Here is a 20,601-nt window from a genome sequence, read left to right as displayed (position 1 = left end):
AAAAAAAAATTAAAGGAACAGAGAGTGGGACTTAGAAGTAAAGGTTAAAGGAGTCATTAAGCCCAGAAAGGAGAGAGCTGAGGGGTAATTTAAGTCTGTGACTTTTTGCAAATATACAAAAGGTTATTTTTAAAACAGGCAATAGAGTAAGAAATGAGCAGGCTCAACTCTCAGAGAGGCGGACTGTCGAAGTAGCAGGGAAAATTCCTGAAGGGAAGGTTGACCAGGTCTCCACTCGAGTGGCGAGTGAGGCCTGGCCCTGCTGAAGGCGGTGGTCGGATACAGATAATGAGGTGGCAGGGTCTGGGTCAACGTGGCCTCCGGTCCAGGGCGGCTCTGTAAGGAGGACGTGGCTGAGATTCTAGAGAGCAGGAGCCAGTCTACAGGCTCAGGAGGAATAACCTTTGTAAAATGGATTCTTCCTGAGGCATTGCTCGCTCTTCCTAGGCCCAAATCCGTAGCTTGAGCCCTTGCTCCTGGGCGACTCTAAAGTCCTTTCTCTCACCCCTGCCTAGGGACATGCCAGCCCAGGCCCGGGACCTGGTGGAGCGGATGAAGACCAGCCCTGTGAGTACAGGCCCTGGGCCACCACTGAAAAGCTGTGAGGTTCCTCTGCACCGAGACTCCTACTCCCGGCTGGCCTCTAGGAGAGGCCCTGGGCCACCACCGACCCTGTGCCCCTAGGGTTGGCTGCAGGAGGGCAGAGGGCAAGGGAGAACGGAAAGGGGCCTGGGGCTCTGGCAGCCTCCCCCTTTGCCCAAGAGCTGGCTTCTCAGAGTCCTGTTACATAAATGCAAGGTACTAAAAATAGGCTTCTCATTCCAATCCTTCCTCCTTCCTGCTCAACTGGCCCCTCTGAAACTTCTCACTGGCACTTTTTTTCAAATGCTCTGTTTATGCCTTGGACTGGAGCTCCTGGCAGGACTCCTATTATGGTGGTGGCTGAGCTGGAAGCCGCTGCTCCCAGGGCCTCCCCGCCTGCACCCCGCCTCCCGGCCCCTCAGGCTGGGCCATGGCTCCAGTTCTTCCTCCCCAGACTCAGGCCCCATAAAGGCTTCCCAGAGGCAGCCGGCTTTGGCTTCTAGCTGCATCTCTGCCCTCTGCTCCTTTGAAGACTTTAGATCACATTTCGGGGGTGTGTTAATCCACTCAGCCTTTAATGGGCTCAGGGAAGGGTGGAACATGTCCACTCTTTGCTTCATGGACTGTAGTTCTTTTAAGAGGATTTCAAAGGGAAAGAGGCCCTGCTCCCCTGCGTGAGCTGAACACTCCCCCAACACACACACACACACACACACACACACACACCACAAGTCTCTCTGTGGAGCTTCCCCACTTCCCAAGCACCAAGGTGAGGGTGAGGCACCCCCTTGCACCTTCTCTGTCATGGGGATCTGTCTGGGTGGCCTGGTGGGCACCACCTCACATGTTCCAAGACCTAAACTCAGGATCTGTTCCCTCAGGAAATCAATCTGAAGAAAGACTGGAAGCTGATCACACTCTTCATTGGGGGCAATGACTTGTGTCATTACTGTGAAAATCCGGTAGGCTCCTAATCAACCCCATCGGGAACCAGGAATGAAGTTGCTGACCCTGGTCATTATCCTTGCCTGGGATCCTGACCCTGCCTCATGTTCCTCTCATGGGGGTCACACTTGCCTGGGCTCCCAGTCTCTGCCCAGGCAGCCTGCAGTTCACACATAGCAGGTGAGACCTGGCCTTTCCCACTGCCTGAGTGACCTCTGGATTCCAGAAGGAGGGTCTAGCTGGACCCACTCTTCCAGCCCATGAGGAGCCTGTTTCTCTTAGGCATGTGACACCGCTGTCTGGTATCCTGCTCACCCAGATGGGTGCCTAGCACTTCTCCAGCCTATGTCCATCAGGAGCCTCTGCCCCATTTTGGGGGGGAGGTAAAACATTCTTGCAAACAGGGTTGGATAAAACTGATAGTGTGGCTTGCTGCCCTTCAGGGCTATCGTGAGTTAACCAATCTCAACTGACCGGCCCGGGAACCTGACCTCATTCCTAACAGTGCTTCTATGGGGAAACGTGTCCAGACTAACAAACTTTGGGACGTTGCAACTTTTGGAATACAGCTTGTTCTAAGTTGGGGACATCCTGTATTTTATTTGGCTGGAAAAAAGGCAGCTGCCCTCACTCAGGGGGTGTGGTAGAGTACTGGACAGTCATGGTGTGGGGAGAAGGCATTTGCGGCTCCTCGTGGCTCATGGGCAGCACCTCTCAAGCGCTCCATGTGTTAGCCTTGCCCACACAGGAGTCAGCTCTTCCACGCCTCTTCTCTCCCTCACTGCCCAGGCTTGCAAAGCAGGACAGGTCCAACTGCCTGGGGACTTAAATAATGCAGGGCTACCTGGAAACCAGAGTTGTGCCAGTGGACACTTGGTGTAGGAAAATGTTTTCTGCAGCCCCAAAATACTTGTCCTTCATGCAAATGGCCAGGTCCATACTTCTGAGAGCAGTTTCTGTGACAAAGGACGTGGCAGCCACCACATGTCACTCAGGCCAAGTTGGAGAAATGGGGAGGGGCAGACTCTTGGAGATGAGAACCCCTCGGTTCTTGCTGTAACTCTTCAGCATGGCTGTCTTCTTGCTTGCTTCCCCTCCCTGCTGACTCTTAGGAGCCTTCTGGCATCTGGGGGCAGGAGCTCATCCATGATCAGGCATCCATGGGGCACTTTTGTATCTAGCAATGAACTGGAATTGAGCACATAGCTCTCACCTGGTTGAGCTCAGCTCTTTGTGTTAAGAAAAAGAAATAGGCTGCCTGATCTCCCAACCTCCTGCCTGAATGCCTGGTACGGCATCCAGGCAACATGCATTTATCCATGTTTGGCATGAGAGCTTTGGACATCACCCACCCTGTGGTATCAGTCTTCCTCTGATGCCTTCTAAGGAGCCCAGGCTATATCCCAAAATATGACTTCTTCCTCATGCTATGAAGCAAAGTCCTGAATCAGTCCGCAAGCACTTATTGAGCACCTACTGAGAATTCCATACGCATCACCCAGGGCACAGTGAGGTACCTCTAGATCAGCCTCTAGTTGGGATATGGGTCACAGGAGTCCCTGGGGGTGAGTCACAAAGCATGGCAGTTAGGGGGATAGAGGAGCATAAAGGGTTCCACTTCTTATAGGGAACTTTGGATCAACCCACAAGACTGGGCTTGGCAGGCTGGCCAGGACACCAGAGCCCCTCTGTGCTCCGCCCCCCACTATCAGCAGAAGCCTCCTGTGCTCCTGTCTTCTGAGTGGAATGTAACAACTGAAAAGAGCCCCACCCTCCATTTTCTTTGCAGGAGGAGCACTCAACCGAGGAGTACGTTCAGCACATTCAGCAGGCCCTGGACATCCTCTATGACGAGGTAGGAATGGTGGGTCCTGCCAGCAACCCACCTATCTACGACCTCACTGGGAGCAAGAGTCCTGGGATCAGTGAGATGCATGCTGAGTGGAGACCAGGCATGAGTGCCGCCTGGGTGGTGTGGAGGGCGGTGGCTCGAAGCTTCTGTGCAGGGAAATACTAGCTAGCTAGACGCTGGATTGAGTGTCCGAGAGCCTGCCCTGGAACCACCTGGCCTGGGTTTACAGTCGGGCACTGTGGCTTCCTAGCAACAGGACTTCTCTGTGTCTCGGCTTTAGTTGTAAAGTGGGGCGCTAAAGAAGATTCCGTGAGATCATACAAGTCACACTCACTCTCTGAGCCTCAGTCCCTTCTTTGGTAAAATTGGTGAGGATAAAGTCGGATTGAGGATGATCTCCCCAGGGCTAGTGGATGTAGGCACATTTACCTAGCATGTGTGAAGCCTCGGGTTGAATCCCCAACACCATAAGGAGAAGAAAAATTAAAGAGGCGATGCCTCGGCTCCCTCTAGCAGTAGCCAGTGTCTTTCCCCCACAATTGTCTGTGAACTCACAAAGCCCACCTCTCTGTTCCCTGTAGCTTCCAAGGGCTTTCATCAATGTGGTGGAGGTCATGGAGCTGACCAGTCTGTACCAGGGTCAAGACGGGAAGTGCACCATGCTGCTGGCCGCTCAGTAAGTGAACAGGTCATAATCCCAAGGCAAGGCACCTTAGGAAGGGAGGGCTCACAGGTGAGGAGAGTAGTGCAGGCAGAGCCAGGGTCCCTGTACAGGGGCCTGGAGAATCACCGGAAGTGCCTCTATGTTACTGAATCCCTACTCTATGCAAGTCCATTTCTCTGGACCCCAATTTACTTTTCTGTGAAGTGAGAGACAGACCAAGTGATCCTTAAGACTTAAGGCAAGGTTCTGATGGGCAAGGCAAGAATTCCTGTTGGGGGCTGGACTTCTTTAAAGATCAGCGGGACACTGACAGAAGTTGCCATCTTCTGAAGCCAGATGGACTCCTAGACTTTGAGGGAGGAGATTCAACAGGTCACTAAGGAGATTTGTGTATTGTCACTTCATCCCACGTGAGGCAGCACAGGCTGTAGGTCCCTGGGGGTAGCTGCTGCCTCTGTCAGAGCCAGCCTCCCAGGAGGACAGAGCCAGCTGCCCCAGGGGAGTCTCAACACGAGATCCCTTCTCTCACAGGAGCAACTGCACTTGCTTCAGACACTCTCAAGACTCCCTGGCGATGCAAGAACTGAAGAAAGTGAACTGGAACCTCCAGGTGAGTCCTGGGGCCCCACTTCTGGCCCCAGTCAGGAGATCTTCCATGTCCCTTGAACAAGGGCTCAGAAATTATGTATTTGGCAGGGGTTGGCTGATAGCAGGTCATTCCCTAAAAGGCAGATCATAGCCCCTGAAATATTTATCCAGGCAAATCAAAGGCCAGAGAAAGGGGGTTGGGAGAGATCCTAAAGTGGAAACTAGGAGAATTCCCACCTCCCAGCCCAGGATCAGCCCTGAGCAGATGAACAGTACTTGACCCCCAGAGTATATTCCATAGACTGTGGTCCCTCCCCACACAGAGCCTGTGTACGGCCACATCTCCACCCAGAGGGGGATGATGTCACTGTGCCTGTCTCCCACCTCTCCACTCCCCAAGAACAGAAGATCCAGCCATGCCCACTTCCCCAACCCCCCAGTCCCTCTTCCCTCTCCCCTCCCCTCCTGCTGCTCCTGCATCACATGCCCGCTCCTGTCTGTCTCTGCTCCCGTTGTTCCCTCTCTGGACATGTCAGGCCTGAGCCTTTCTGCAAACTGATCCACCTTCATTCATGAGGCAAGTCTTCTTCACTCCTCTGAAAAGCTTCCCCTGACTAAACTTTAGCCTAAGATGTCTCTCCAGATTGAGTTCTGTCTGCACCTGATGGACCCTGGAGTTCTCTGTGGTTCTTGTGTTTTTATCTTATTTGCTTTTTCCAGATGAATGAAAAACTCTTTGAGGACAAGTACATCTAGATTGTTCCTTTTACAGCCTATGTTTTGGCACTTAAGTCCAACAACCTGGGACTCTTGTTCCCCAATGTTCACAGGCATTTTGGGGAGCTGGTGTGAAGATGCTCTCGATTTGAACTGGATCTAACTGTCCTCTTCATGCAGCAAGGACAGGACAGGCCTCTGGCCCAGGCAGTGTGGTCAATGGCTCAGACTCAGCCTTGCAGAGGCCTCAGAAGGAGCTGGGGGGATGGGTGCAGAGGGGAGTCTTCTGGGTTCAGCTCAGCTTGAATCCTGACGACACACACAGGACTTTGAGGTGCAGGTGCTCTTTAAAATGTACAGAAAGAACAAGTGTGTGTGTCACACTGGCTTTGCCCTTTCAAGTCACCTTTGTCTAGAGTAGGCCTGTGACCACCGACCCAAGGCAGAGGAGTAGACCCTGTCCGTCCAGCCCTGTCTGCGGGGTTGAGCAGCCTCTCCCATCCCCAGAGTGGCCTCTCCAGGTTCTCCTACTGGCACCGGTACATGGAGCGCGAGGACTTTGCGGTGGTCGTACAGCCTTTCCTCCAGAACACTCTCATCCCACCAAACGAGGTGAGCCGGGGTGGCACGGAGAACCTCTGTACTTGGAAAGAAAGAAAGAAAATCTCTCGCGGCCAACCTCCCCAGCCACAGCCCTGATATTCGCTGGATTGGGATAGAATGGAAAGCATCCTAAAATTATTGTTTTTCCACTTTCAGAGCAGAGATGGACTGTGGGGGGCTACAATGCTTGTCTGTTTTTTAAAAAAAATTCCAAAATCTTAGAGATCTTCCACCAGTATCTGAACCAGCTGATAGGACAGGAGAAGTGACCAGGGCATCTGCCAGGAGGAGAAAGGCAGCTAGTAGAGTCAGGATGGTCACCTCCTTGCCTCTGGTTGCAGCAGGGTGGCACGGATCTCACCTTCTTCTCTGAAGACTGTCTCTACTTCTCAGAACGCAGCCACGCGGAGATGGCCATTGCTCTCTGGAACAACATGGTGAGTGGCTGAGGCCTACAGGGGCAATTCAAGGACATTGAATCTAAGTCTCACCACAACACCCTACTGACCTGGCTCCTTTCTCCCAAAGCTCAAAATGGAGGCACACTTTACCTGTCCTGATGCATTATTTTCAAAGTGTGTGCATGTGCGTGTGCGTGTGCGTGTGCATGTGCACTCGCACACACTTTATTCTCTCAGCAATGCCCAGGCAAGAGGATAACTTTGTAATCAGATAGACCGAACGTGACAACCAGCCTGCTTGAGTGGCTGACGGTGGGACCTTGGGCAAGCGACCTCTCTAGCCAACTGCATCGACCTCTATGAACAGTGAAAAGGAGACCACAAGTGTACACAGCTTTCAACAAATGTCCACCCTGTTACCCTGCTAGCACTGTGGTCTCGACACTTTTCCAACTATTGTTTATTTAAACATCAAAAAGGAGAGATCCACACAACCTGTTCTCCCAGACTGAAATCTGTTCCAGTCCTTTCCAGTGGGGGAGAGGGAACCTTATGAAATGAACATTGTGCACTGGGGCACAGGGGCCCCTGGCCCTCTGCCTCACCTCTGCCCTTTGTGGCTGGCCACTGACTACTGAACCATGGTCAGCTACGTGTGAAGTGCTTGATGGGTCACCCCGATACCTGTATCCTCTTGCACAGAGCAAATGACGCCTTCCCAATCCAATGGCATCCTTTGATGTAGGCCCAAGGCGTAACCCAATCCCCACCCTGACCTGCATGTTCCCTCATTTCTCCCCTGGTGACTAAACAATCTACAATCCTGCTCCTTTTATTGCAGTTTCAAGCCCACAGTGTCTCTGCCAACCACTGCTGTGCAAATATTCCCACACCTGTCAGCTCCTCCACTATGTCCAGTGTCTTTCTCAGCTGACTCACAATATTGACTTTCTCCTTGGCTACACCTCCTCCTCCTCTCTAGCAACCTCTTCTTTCCAGAGCAGCTTCTAAGATGTTTTATGTTGGCCTAGTTAATTGCAGACTCAGCCTTCCTCTACTGTGTTGTCCTGGGGTTTCCCTCTTTTTAAACATCAAAAAGGAAAGACTCACACAGCCTGTTCTCCCAGGCTAAAACCTATTCCAGTCCTTTCTGATGGGGGAGAAGGGATCCTTATGAAATGGCGATCAGATAGATGTTGACATCATCTCTCTGCCTGCCTGTAAAAATTCACATCATACTTTTGCAGCCTAGGACTCTGAATTGTCATCAAAATATCTTTGAAATTCCTTCCACCCACCCAACCCCTACAGGATGATTTAAAAATTGAAGATTGCACAGTGGAATTGCTAAGATCATTTATGGTTTCTTTTGTTTTATTTTTTTCGATTTCTTTCAGTATTTCTTCAGAGGCTAAGTCACAATATTTCATTACTTTTAAAGTCCCCCCAAAACTGGGAATCAATTACATGTCTCATATCTTCCCCAACACCACAGGAGAATCCAGATACCAAGAAGAACCAGGAAAGCCAGGCCCTCGGCCCTTACTTCCCAGCTGTTCCTTCAGAGTATGTCCTTCCTACTTAGGTGGTATTCCAGGTTAGCTTAAATCTGGGATCCTCCAGGGGTCTCCTGGGGCTCGATGGCCATATGGATGATTTGCTCATGACAGAGTCCATTGGTCTCTTTCTGCGTGAATTAGCAATATAGTTCTGGCCTCTTCCAAAGCATCTCAGTAGGTCTTCCTATTCACCCAAGTGAGTCTTTTTCTTTCCTAAATGTAGGTAGGCGGGGTTTGGATATGAAAACAGAAGGTGGATGCTGCCCTGGAGCCATATTGGTAACAAGCCAAAACTATCCACTGCTCCCCAGCCATTATTATCCCAGCCCAAATTTTAAAATAACAAAAACAAAGCAAAACTAAACTAAAATCACCTAAGAGTTTCTTGTCCTGTACTATATAATTTGGGGAAATAATTATAGAGTCTAATGTTTTTAGCCCAAACCACCTCAGACGTAAAGCTATAGCGTCGTGCCAACTTTCCCAAACATCTTCTTACTGGAATTTCACCCCTAAAGTGACATCAAATAAATAATAGCCTGTTAGGACTGGAACAGATCTGAGAGGTCATCTAGCCAGAACATTCTGTCACTAAAATACAGAGACACAAAGCCATTTGCCCTGCACCACAGAGACGTTCGTGGCACAACGGGGACAAGAGTCCAGGTCATCCATGTCTTCCCCTAGCATCCTGACCACAGCACCAACCTTCCTCCTGCCCAACCTGATAAGCACATGTATAACCAGTGAATTCATGTCTTATAATTAGAGTCCTATGACATAGTGTCTGCAGGCTTTTGGCCGCTGTTCCCTGGGTGCCCTACTGGGGCAACGAATACACTAAATTGTTTCATTTCTTGCGCCTCCTCTCTCAAAAGTTCTCACATCTTTCTCCAGAGATGTTTCTAGAGGCAAAGTCAGAAACACCAGCAGTGCAAGGGGAGTTTTCATCTTCTTTTGCTTTCTTCCGTCTTCCACAAAGAATGTCCCCCTTCTCTTCTGAGCTATTCCTCCCATGCAGCATGCTCTCCTTCTCTAGAAATCTTCCTCCGGTTAATAATTACAACCACTGTCTCCAGACTTACAGCTCCAGAAAAATCAGTTCTCAACTTTCTGACTGCATATTAGAACCACCTAGGGGCTTTTAAAACAATGAGTACCTATGAGCACTTTGGAAAACTCTTTGGCATATCCAATAATATTGAATGTGTGTATTTCTGGAGACCCAACAATTTCACTCCTGGTGAGACCCCGAACAGAAAGGCATGCACATGTCTACCATGAGGTCCGTATGGGGATTTTCATAGCTGCACTATTCATAATAGCTCCCTCTGGAAATTCCCCACCTTCTGTGGCACATCCATACAGTGGACTACTTCATGTAATGAGAGTCAGCAGACTTCAACAGCATGGAAATACATACATAAATTTTAAAAGCTAGCAATTCATGGTGTCAGAGTCAGCATGGCGGTCCCTCTTACTGGGAGTGAGCAGTACCCACAGGGGTGCCTCTGAGTACTGGTGATGTTCTGTTTCTCCATCTGGAGGCTGGTGTGTTCTCTTCATTGACTTGATCAACTCTTCACTTTTGATCTGTGCTTGTTTCTCTGCCATTAACAGTGCCTGTGCTTGGCTGGGCTCATCCCAGAGATTCTAACTTAATTGGTCTGGGTTGGGTCCTGGATTCAGCACTTTTAAAAAGCTCTGCAGATGATTTCAGCACGCAGGGCTTATGAACCCCTGCCTTAGATCTATTTTCCACAGATCTAAGTAATCTGCATAAAAGAAAACCTGACCAAGTCACCCCCTGACTTTGAACTTTCAAAGTCCCACCTTTGAAGAAAACAGGCCAGTCCCTCAGCCCAGCACACAAGGCCTCCTGGGACTTTGCCCCTTTTCATCTCTCTGGTCACCACACCCACCAATCTCTGCCTCCACTTTCCAATCTGTTAACTCCCGAAGCTTCCGGCACCACCCATGCAGTTCACACCTCTGAGCTGGCCCCTGCTCATCCCCTCATCTTAGATTGCCCTTTTCACCTCCTTGCCCACCCTCAACACTCAGCTCAAGTGCCAGCTCCTTCATGGGCCCTCCCTGAATCCCCATGAAAGGCCAGTGGCCACTAGCTCCATTGCTTTCTACCCAATCCCATCATTGGTTGCCTACATCAACGGTACCCACAGTACCCAGCTTAGAAAAGGTTGGCTCTGGGAAAACCACTCACTTCCTTGGCCACTCCAAGCCTTCTTCCCCTGAGCTTCTCCACTCAGATCTTGGTGATTTCAGTTCCTCCATTCATTCATTAACCAACTATAGCTGTCAACCTCTATGTGGTAGGTACCATCCCAGGTGTCAGGGATTCATCAGTGAAAAGCAAAGAATAACCTCACAATATAGCAGGGGACAGACAGACAGCAACAGGTAGACAAACAAATCACCAAGGCAATTTCTGGCCACATCAGGCTCTAAGAAAAATTGAGCAGAGGATGGGACATGGAGTGATGGTGAGGGGAGGGAGGCGTCGCTGCAGACATGATTTGTGAACTGACAGCTGGATGTCAAGAGGCTATCAGGAAGGCAGAGGTCCAGAGCCACAGTGTCCCAGGGAGAGGAAACCGGACCTGTTTGGGCCTGGAGTCAGGAATGAGCTTGAAGTGCTGAGGAACTTACAAGCCAGAGTAACTGGAGGGAGGTGAATAAGGTCAAAGAAGTGGGCAGGGGCAGGTCCTTGGCCAACTTTAAACCAAGGTTCCCCCCCTGCACCCCTCAACAGGTGTCCCCACCTGTACCTCATGCTGTGCAGAGTGGGACTGGAAGCAGGGGTGCAATTGGAAGGGCAGGTGTCCAGCTGGCAGATGGAGGTCGCTGGGACCAGGGCAATGACAGTGGAGGAGAGACATGGTCAGATTTAGGATATGTTCAGGATAGGATGAGGGACAAGAGGGACAAAGGATGGATTCTCAGGTCGGGGTCTAAGAAACTGAAGAGATAGTTGACTGATAGCGAGAAATTTGCTTAGGAGGGAAAATTCATTTAGGTTCTGGAAGTGGGAACTGCCTTCCAGACATCCATGCAGAGGGATCACATAAGCTGTTAAATATAGGAGTACTGAACTCAGAGAAGGAGTTCAGGTAGGAGATTTTTAAAAAAGAAAATGGGGTTATTAGCATACTGATGGTATTCAAAACCCATGCGATTCCCTGAGCGCTCCTGGAGAAAGAGCAGGTAGAAAAGGGTGCAAAGCCAACTCTCAAGCCCTAGAATATTTATTCTGCCTTTTTGAGTCAGCTAAAGAGGAGGGGGAGGGTGGAGAGGTAAAGGAAATGAAGGAAGATCGTGTCCAGGGATCCTGGAGTGATCTGAGGGGGGGGGGGGCGACTCTGTCTAATGCTTCTGAGAAGTCAAGCAAGATGAAGACAAAAAGTGAACCCTGGATCTAGCCACAGGGAGGTTGTGGTGACCTTGACCAGAACCTCTGTGAAGTTATGGAGGCTGCCCACCATTCAGAAAGAAGAGCTGAAAGACTGGGAAGTTGGGAAGGGCAGCCAGAGACTCCAGACAACTCTGGAGAAGTTATGAGGAGCTCTAGCCAAGGTAGCAGAGGGCATGCCAGGCGAGGAGAAAGCAGGTCAGGGCTGGGAGAATGCAGAGTAGACAGCGCAGATAAGAAGGAACCAGAAGGAAGGGAGTTGCCGATATGCCAGTTAGTTCCTGGAATATCCTGGAATATCCAAACTCCAGCCTCCCTTCCACCCCTGGGTGTTTCCTCCACCCTCAGAAAGTGAGAATAATGCTTTCTTAGATACTCAAGTCACCCAGCGCACACGCCACCGTCTCATTTGATGTTCAAAACAACTCCATGTGCAGTCTTCAGGACAGTGTTTAACACCATCCCCAGTCTTGGGGAAGTAAGCAGGATGCCCGGTACTACGTGGTCTTTGCTGGCAGAGCCAGGACCCAGCCATCTGCCCGCTGCCCTCGATGCAGTCACTGTGGTGTCTCTCTTAGGACATTTCTCCTTTAATCCTGTTACTAAGGAATGAGTGCAAAAAGCTTTAAGAAAACAGAAAGTGAGATCATGGCTCAGGTGTGCTCATTAGCTTGGGTAGAGTACTTTCACTTCCTGCATTGGCAGTCCCTGGTGGCCAGGAACAAGCAGGAAGCATATTATACAATGCGTGGAGGCTGGAAGGAATCCAGGGTCTGTTCTTCCCAGTGCTGGTCACGTGTCAGGGGCAGGATACTGGGAAAGATGCTGGGGAGGGGGTGCAGCAGCTCCCAGCTCATACTCAGAGGGTGTGGAGATAGCATTCAACAGAACCCCACCGAACTACCCTTACCCCAGGGATATTTCAACTAAATCTTTTCATCTATGTGACAAACACATAAAACAGCTCAGGGGAGAAAATTCCAACTTTTTAAGGTTGACAAGCCAAGTGTAGTAAGGATGTCATGGTAACCAATATGTTTTCAAAGTTTTTTGAAATTGACTAGCCCCACGCACTTGGAAAAGTTGGTAAATATGATTATCACCATTTTATAAAATTGAAAATACAGTGTCTGCAATCATAGCCACCCACGAGAGGAGCCAGGCGATGGGCATTCTGGTCCCAGTCATTCCAGAAACTTCCTTGGACTCTGGGCTGGTTGGGCTCTCCCAAGCCTCTGCGCCTCCTGAGTAAATTCAGAGGCAATGATACAGGGTCCTGCTCATCACTCTTGAGTCAGAAGCCAGTTGCAGCTCCAGCCAGGGCTGCTAGTCTTTGCTGTGGTCTTGCCACTCTGCTGGTTTCAACCCACCTTTCCAAGGGGACAGAATCTGGTGTAAGCTACCTTCTCCCTCCTCCACCCTAGACATCTCTCCCAGCTTTGGAGAGACTCAAGGAATCCTATTTCTCTCTCCAGCTGGAACCAGTAGGCCAAAAGACAACCTCCAACAACTTCACCCACAGCAGAACCAAACTCAAGTGCCCCTCCTCAGTGAGTAAACCTCCTGTCTGTCTGGGGTGGGGCAGATGCCTGGGAAGGAGGGGTGGGAACTGCCAACTGGAGGCACAAAGGAGACCCCTGGAAGCCTTAGGTACATTGTCACTCACTGACATCATTCTCAACTCTCCCCTCTTCTCCCTGCCACTGAAACTGCCCAGCTCCTCAGGGAAGGGCAGTCATGGAAGAGGGGAAAGAGGACCCAGCAGCTCCATGACATGAGCAGATTCATTCAGGTGGCTAGGCAGCACTGGCAGCTGCCTTGAGTTTTTCTTTATTTTTGAAGCGTCTGAGCATCCTTGGTCTTGAACATGCATTAAGGAGCTCTCCCATGCCAGGCTCCCTGTGAGCAGCTGGCAGTTGGGAGGCAAAGATATAAGATGCAATGTCTGTTCAGGAGCCTTCCATCCTCCTCCTCCCTCTCTGTGCCTGGACCACTGACAAAGCTGCTACCTCTCTCCTCTCCCATTCCTCCATCATCCCACAATTGCTGCTGGATACAGATCAGCCTTCCTAGAGGTGCCGCCCATCTTGTCAAGGCTAGATTCCACTGCCCAGTGACCAGAGTTTAGAGGGGAGGCCCATGTCCTGCTGCCATATACTCTACACTCCTGAAAAATGAATCCAATTCCCAGACGGGCCCTGTGATGGCCCATGTCTGTGTTTACTTCCACCATCTGCTCCTGGAGGCTCACCCTCCTCCTCTGCCTGTGAAAACATTCACCTCCTTCCAGGCCCAGTTGTTTCCCTCTCTGTCTATGGTTTTCCTTGTCTTACCATTCCTGCCTGCAGGGGTACCCCTCTGTGACACATTCTCCTTTATGATATGATTGTTTCTGTACACATCTCATTTCCCTACTGAGAATTGCAAGCAGGTATTTCATTCTTAATCCTCAGGTACTCTCCACTCGAGGCTCCATACAGCAGGCACTCAATTAATGTTCGCTGAGATAGAAGAAAGTGGAGGCAGGAGAGAAAGAGAAGGACCCTGGGAGGCAGACCCAGATGCTGCCCCCCCGCCCCGGCCCCGGTTCTTTAACCTGCTATAAACCAGCTGTTTTTCTGCACTGACCTTCCCTGATCCTTGGACACTCTTGGGCTGGGAGGCTGGGAGTAGATGTCCACTAGCGACCTGGAGGACAGAGGCAGAATCTCCATCATCTCCCCAGGACTCTCTTCCAATGGTCACCTACCAATTACCAGTTTTTCAAAATCAGGTTTGACTGGAAAGGAGATGCTGGTGAGAAACCAAATGGCAGTTATAGCTGGTGTTGACCATTTGAGAGACCTATCCTTATATAGAAGGTTCCAGCACAGTGTAAATGAAGGAGCTTTACAAACCATGAAGAGCTGTGGGCAAGTGTATTGTCCCCTCTATGGATGGGGACTAGATGACTACCAGGCAATGGCTGGGTTTAGAGACCTTCACTTTTGACCCTCCTGTCCCCCTTTCCAGGACAACCCTTACCTCTACACCCTTTGGAATAGTGGGCTTCTCCCAGACCAGGCTGAAGAAGCCCCCAGGTTTCTCTACTGGGCTGTACCAGCGGCGGCAGTCCTGGGCATGCTAGTCGGAGCCCTGGCGATGATGTTGTGGAGAGGCAGAAGATGTCACCAGAGGGCAGATCCTCCAATGAGCATGGATGCCTCCAGATTCTAGGCCCCCACAAGCGGATGCTCATCCCAATTCCATAGCCACACTCCGCCGCAGCAGTCCACCCACCACAGACGGACTTGCTTCATCACCCGGTAGCAGAGAAGCCAAAGGCACCATGGTGACTTCTTGGGGCCTGGGCTTCTTCCAGGCCTGTGCTCTTGGAGTTGGCACATCTCAATAAAGGTCAAAGCTGTCTGTTCTTGGCTGATCCCACTCGCAGCCCTCACCTTCCATCTGTCGAGCATGCAGGTGTGCGTGTCAGTGTCTTGGTCCTGTCTCGGGCAGAGCGGCCCAAGAGCGGATGCAGGCCAGAGCCCAGACTGGCCCTGTCGGGCTCCCCCTCAGCTTCGCCAGCACACCCCCACTCACCAGACCCACACTTTTAGAGGGAGGGGACATGCTGGACCAGGTGGTGGCTGGAATGTTGGAGCTGACTGGCCGCTCTCCAATTCAATTCCAACATGTACCTGTCCAGCACCTGTTTTGTTTTGTACCCAGGACAATGGAGAGCATTGTGGAAGTGTGGTCCCTCCCAGGCTGTGCATGTCACTGCCTGGCTGGGAAGACCAATTCCTTTAACAAACAAGAGGCTCCACGACAGCCTGTAATTAAGTTCTGGGGCGTTGGTGGGTAGATGTGTGGCTGTTTTAGAGTCTAAAGAGGGTCCTTGGGAAAAGTGTCCCTGAAAGAGAGCCATTTTGGCATGTCATTTTGAGAAGGAAAAGAAGAAAAAATTGGGCCATTGTTGGGGCCATGTAGCCCCAACCTGAGCTTCTGTGTGTGTGTGTGTGTGTGTGTGTGTGTGTGTGCGCGCGTACACCTGGGAATCGAACCCAGGGCCTCATGCACGCCAGGCAAGTGCTCTACCACTGAGCTACTTCCCATTCTCATCTCTCTGACTTTCTTGATGTGCTAATTTAGGCAAGAATTCCTAGTTCTATGTTACCAAGTTTCTGAGAGAAAGTTAGAATCTGAAAATATAGGCTGCTGCTCCCTTAGTCCCCGCCGGGGGCAAGCCCTGGAGCTGGATGCCTTGGACAGATTCGTTCTCATTCTGCACAAAAGTTCAGGGAAGGGCCAATGAAAGTCTTGAAAATGGAAGCAGCAGTCTCACAACAATACGAATGCACAAAATGCCACTGAGTTGTTCACTTTAAAATAGTTTATGCCATGTAGATGTCACCCCAACAAAGGCAAAAAGAATCCAGGTAAGTAGACATCATCATCCGCATCTGAAGTGTCTCTCTGATCCCAAAGCCTGGAGTGACCAACGACCCGAGTGACAAGGTGAGGGGGCACCATCTAAATGGGGCAGGCTTTGGGGCAAACCCCTTCACCAACCTGAGCCCCCCGTTCTCAGATTCCTTGTCTATAACATTGGAATAAGAGAACTTGATCTGCTTGTCTCACAGCATTTTTGAAAAAAATAAGAAACTCTGTAAAAGCGCTGTAGCTCTAAAATACTGCACAGATAGAAACGGTTGTCTTTTCCTGGGAAGGGTCGGTCTAGGGCTCACACTACGAAGGAACAGAAGCCCAGAGATGGGCTTGGGGTGTGGATGAAGACTGCCTGCCTCCCTCTCATGTGCAGTCAGCATCTCTTTTCGGAAAAGCAAGAGTGGATTCTCCCCCCACCACTGGGCTTCCAGTTTCTCCTGGCCTTCCATCTCTGCTTCTACACAAAGCAGAAGCCTTACCTGTCTTCCCTCTGGACTGAAGTGGGCACTTCTGCCTAGGGCAGTGTAAAGACGAAGACAGCTCGTTCAATCCATATCTCTTTAAAGAGTTCAAAACCACACCTCTTTAATTTTTTTTTCCTGCAAGCTCCAGTTCCTCTCGTACCCCAACTTCAAAACAGTATGAGATTCCTAACCATTCACCCCTCGCTTAGGCTGGGGATTGGAATTTACACTACCAGAGTAATCCAGCCTGAAAAATGTAAAACGTAGTCCTAGGCTAGTTAACCAACGATCACTTGGCGGAAACAAAGAGAAATCTTCTATGGAGAGACACAACCACAAACCAGGCCCTATCTTCCCACCAGATGTATTTTTAAAAAATTCAAAAATTAAAAACACACAGGAAGCATATACTTGTAACTGGTGGTTTTATACAGGTTGAACCTTCCTAATCCAAAAATCTGAAATGCTCCAAAACCTGAAACTTTTTTGAATACAAACTGGACTCCCAAGTGGAAAATTCCACAGCTGAGCTCATACGATAGGTCACAATCAAAACACAGGAACACTGAAGACACAGACGCATCTTCAGACTGTGCGGACAAAATGCACAAGAAACGGGAATGAATTTTGTGTTTAGATGTGGATCTCAACCTTGAGATATCTCACTTGGTATATGCCAATATTCCAAAATTTAAAAAAAAAAATCCAAACACCACCGGTTCTAAGCATGTTGGATAAAGATCCTCAACCTGAACATCCTGGACATGTGCCATGCTCTTGTCTTTTAGGAAAACATTCAGTCTGGTTTGGATGACACCCAAAGCCACCAAATCCTGAGGAAGTTACACTCTATGGTAGGCCCAAAGAGGCTTTTGAATTAAAAAAAAAAAAAATTATATATATACGTTAGTGTAGATTAAACTTGGTCAAAACCCTCCATAAAGACTTTCAGAATTTAATTGAGCTCTGAAGGATAGAGAGAGATTTGGTTGGAGTCCCAGGGAATGGGGCCTTTGGGACTGGGAAAAGTTCATCTTGGTAGGAAGATGGAACGCATGGTATGTATAGGGGATGACAAGAAAGCCTGAAAAAATGAGGATGGACAAAGCAGATGGTCAGATGAGAGCAAGGGCATGGAAAAGCCGGAAGTTAACGGTGATTCCGTGGTTATAAACTCAGGCCACCTTTGATTTAGGACTACCATGGCTATTGAGAAAACATTGGTACAAAGAAAGATATCCCAATAAAAGTTGGCAGAGCGCTTGCACTAGAACAAACCCCCTAGTGCTCTCAGAATGAAACTTCATACACCCCTGTTACCCTCTTTTTACAGAGGAAGAAACCAAGACTCAGAGAAGAGGGAATTGGCCCAGAGCTGCTCTTTCATTACATAATAGAACATTCATCAAAATGAATACTGGTGTCCAGAGCCGGGGAATAACCCAAACACACACAGCTATCAACTCCAGCAGGGAACCGGACCAAATGGCAAACAAGTGTTTTATTTTAAAATGAAATCTAGAAAAAAAGTGCAATTATCTTCCCAAGGTAATGATGGTGCCATTTTTTCTCTGCTTCCTATTAATCCGAAGAACTCAACCGTATTTGGTTAATAATCTGTGATTTAAAAAATTAACCTCAGGGACTAACATTTTACTAGGCTTATGTGGAGTTATAGCAGTTAATAAGCCTTTTAATTAGAAAAAAAATGAAGAAACTATCCTTGAGAGCAACAGACATAATTGGCAAGATGGGACCCACAACACGTTACACAATAGCATCGAAGAAAGACCACAGACATGTCACTTAATGATGTGTTCTGAGAAATGTGTTGACAGCAGATTTCGTTGTGTGATCACGGAGGGCACTTGCACAAACCTAGATGGTCTGGGTCTGTTAGCCAGCCTGGCTCTCCTGATGCAATCAACAAACGTGGTAAACACCAGATGCCTGAGGTTGTCGCCACGTGGCATACTGTCTTACACTCCACTCTTTGTAGAGAAGTAGAAAGGAATGTAGTCCAAATCAGTGGTAAAAAGTCTAGCACAGTGAATGCACAAACTGATTTCACGGTTGTGTATTTGTTGTGTATTACATCATATACATGATTGTATGTGCTCTACTTTTATATGACTGACTGCACAGCAGGTGTGTTTCCACCACTACCAACATGTGAGTTTATGCTAAGACACGAGGACAGTTGTGATGTCACTAGGTGATGGGGCTCTTTCGGTTCCATTCTGACCTTATGGGAGCACCCTCCTGTACTCAGTCCGCTGCTGACCCAAAAAGCATCATGCAGCACACAACTGTGTAAGTATCTTTAGAAAGATTAAAGACGAAAGGAGTTTAAAACACAGGACAAGAACAAGGCATTGTTGCTTTAAAAAATAAAGCAGATTTATGAAAGAACTAAGAACCAAGTACAACTTCCTGAAATGAAATATATTGTTGTTAAAGAAAAATAAACTTCAACAAATGTGTTCAGGCAACAGTTGAGGCTCTTAGGGAAGCAACGGTTCTTGTGTATCCTCTGTGGACCAGGAGCTGGTTTTAGTAGTAAGTCTCTACCACTCCTTAGTTCTCACAAAGGACTGATGAAATAGATCCTTAGTCTCCTGATCTTACAAAGAAACCGAAGGAGGTTCTTGGATGTTCAGACTTATTGCAAGAATTAAATGAGAGCCGAACATGTTAAAATACAGGTTTTCAACAGTTAGCTCCCTCCCTTCTTTCCATATCACTACTGATCCAATGTATGAGTCAAGGGCTTTGTAAAATAATCATCTTAATAAAAATACATCTGGTAGCCTACTGCTTGCAAAGCACTTGAATGCATTCTCATTTGATCTACACTGCAAACTGGTAAGATAAGCCATGTTAAGAAAAAGTATCTCAAACTTGGAAATAAGTGACCACATATCTCGTCAATATTGTTTAACAAGTTCATCCAAGAGAAATATGCAGTTGCCCAGAATGCACCTGTGTCTGGCTTTGAGATTTACTATGTGATTAGCGAGGCAATGTGAAGTCATGTTGACTTGTGGATTTCTGACTATTAAAAAAGAGATAACCTCAAACTTACGGTTTTATGGCCCTATGGGACTATTTTGTATCTATCAGCTAAGACATTGCAGTTTGCCAAGGTTCAGCCCCAGGAGGCCCCGCTAGCGTGCACCCCCTGCATCTCCTGGTCATGTCACTCTAAGCTCAATTCACTGTTCTGGCAGCTGACACTGTGCCTGCCAAGGGCCTCTGCCCCCCTGGGGAGGCCTGCGGTCCAGCACTGTGGGTCTCCAGCTGTATCATTCAGCAAGAAGCATGCTATTGTCAGAAAATCGCAGATGCAACCCTCTGCCTTTACTGATGTCCCTTGTGTTAGCCTCTCTGGGGGACCAGATTCAGGGTCCAGGAAAAAAGAGAAGGAAGAGAGGAAGGTGAGACACTCATCAGAGGTGTCCGCTAGAGATAGTCCTCACCAATGGGGTTTCAGGCATTTGAATTTCATTCTTCATGATCAGTTAAAATCTCAAGCACAAACAGGCTCTCCGGTTGGAAAGCCCAAGCTGCCTGGGGAGTCAGTGCAAGCTGAGGCTGACAGCTTCCCTGCTCTCCCCAGCCTCTGCAGCGCATGGCCTGCCCTGGCCCTGCCTGTGTGTTAGGTGGAACAACTGAGTCAGGACCCCTGGGTCCCACACTCAGGGGTAGGAGCAGCGGCCACAAGGCATCCTGGGGCAGTTCTTCAGTTAAAATTGTTAAGAACCAAATTGGAACCCTCTGCCTTTACTGATGTCCCTTGTGTTAGCATCTCTGGGGGACCAAATTCGAGGTCCAGGTAAAAAGGGACAGCAGGCTCTCTCTCACCTGCTATTCCCCAAGTCACCCTGGGAGACAACTGCCTGCTCTGCCAACTCTGCCAGGGGACTTTGTAGTATAATAGTTTAAATTCTGGTTTATTTCTAGACTAGATTTTGAAGGTGGCAATGGAACTGAGGTTGGTTGCCAGCTGCAGCAAGTTCTCCCAGTCCACCTCTAACTGGGACAACCCTGTCCTGGCCTCAAACAAACTATAGAATTTTCAAAATTAAAATGCAGGATGTTTTGTTGAAAATTGAATAAAAAATACCAGAGTATTAGACCAAGCATGAGGCTTCTGAACATGGAGGCCTGTGGGACTCCAAGTTCTGCACCCACAAAGTTGGGCCTGCCTAGACCATTAAGTATCAGAGTGACAGGCCATCCCCATACCTCTGTCCCCAGAGGTGGCTGAGAGAGGTGTCAACCACCTAGAGAGGAAGGTGCCCCAACTCCAGGGTAGAGGCCAGGAAGGAGGCCTGCAGGGCAGCTTGTTTTTTTCCACTTGCT

General features: G+C 49.1%; 1 protein-coding gene and 1 long non-coding RNA gene across 2 annotated transcripts in view; one reads left to right on the top strand and one right to left on the bottom strand.

Moving 5' to 3' along the window:
- Plb1 (phospholipase B1) overlaps positions 1 to 14,731 on the top strand; it is a 130,595-nt gene extending 115,864 nt beyond the window's left edge. The window contains exons 51-59 of the mRNA XM_047523424.1: positions 516 to 567; positions 1,464 to 1,544; positions 3,317 to 3,382; positions 3,961 to 4,055; positions 4,575 to 4,653; positions 5,856 to 5,960; positions 6,293 to 6,388; positions 12,817 to 12,891; positions 14,354 to 14,731. Of these exons, the coding sequence (XP_047379380.1) occupies positions 516 to 567; positions 1,464 to 1,544; positions 3,317 to 3,382; positions 3,961 to 4,055; positions 4,575 to 4,653; positions 5,856 to 5,960; positions 6,293 to 6,388; positions 12,817 to 12,891; positions 14,354 to 14,557 (853 nt within the window). The 3' untranslated portion in view covers positions 14,558 to 14,731. The remainder of the gene's footprint in view (positions 1 to 515; positions 568 to 1,463; positions 1,545 to 3,316; positions 3,383 to 3,960; positions 4,056 to 4,574; positions 4,654 to 5,855; positions 5,961 to 6,292; positions 6,389 to 12,816; positions 12,892 to 14,353) is intronic.
- The window catches only part of LOC124963631 (uncharacterized), a 45,393-nt gene that overhangs the window by 4,433 nt on the left and 20,359 nt on the right, over positions 1 to 20,601 (bottom strand). The gene's annotated exons all lie outside the window — the stretch shown is intronic.

This window comes from Sciurus carolinensis, chromosome 13, assembly GCF_902686445.1.
Source record: "Sciurus carolinensis chromosome 13, mSciCar1.2, whole genome shotgun sequence".
In the NCBI taxonomy this organism is placed as follows: Eukaryota; Metazoa; Chordata; class Mammalia; order Rodentia; family Sciuridae; genus Sciurus; species Sciurus carolinensis.
Note: the sequence above shows the minus strand (reverse complement) of the source record. Positions and strands in the feature narration are given on the sequence as shown.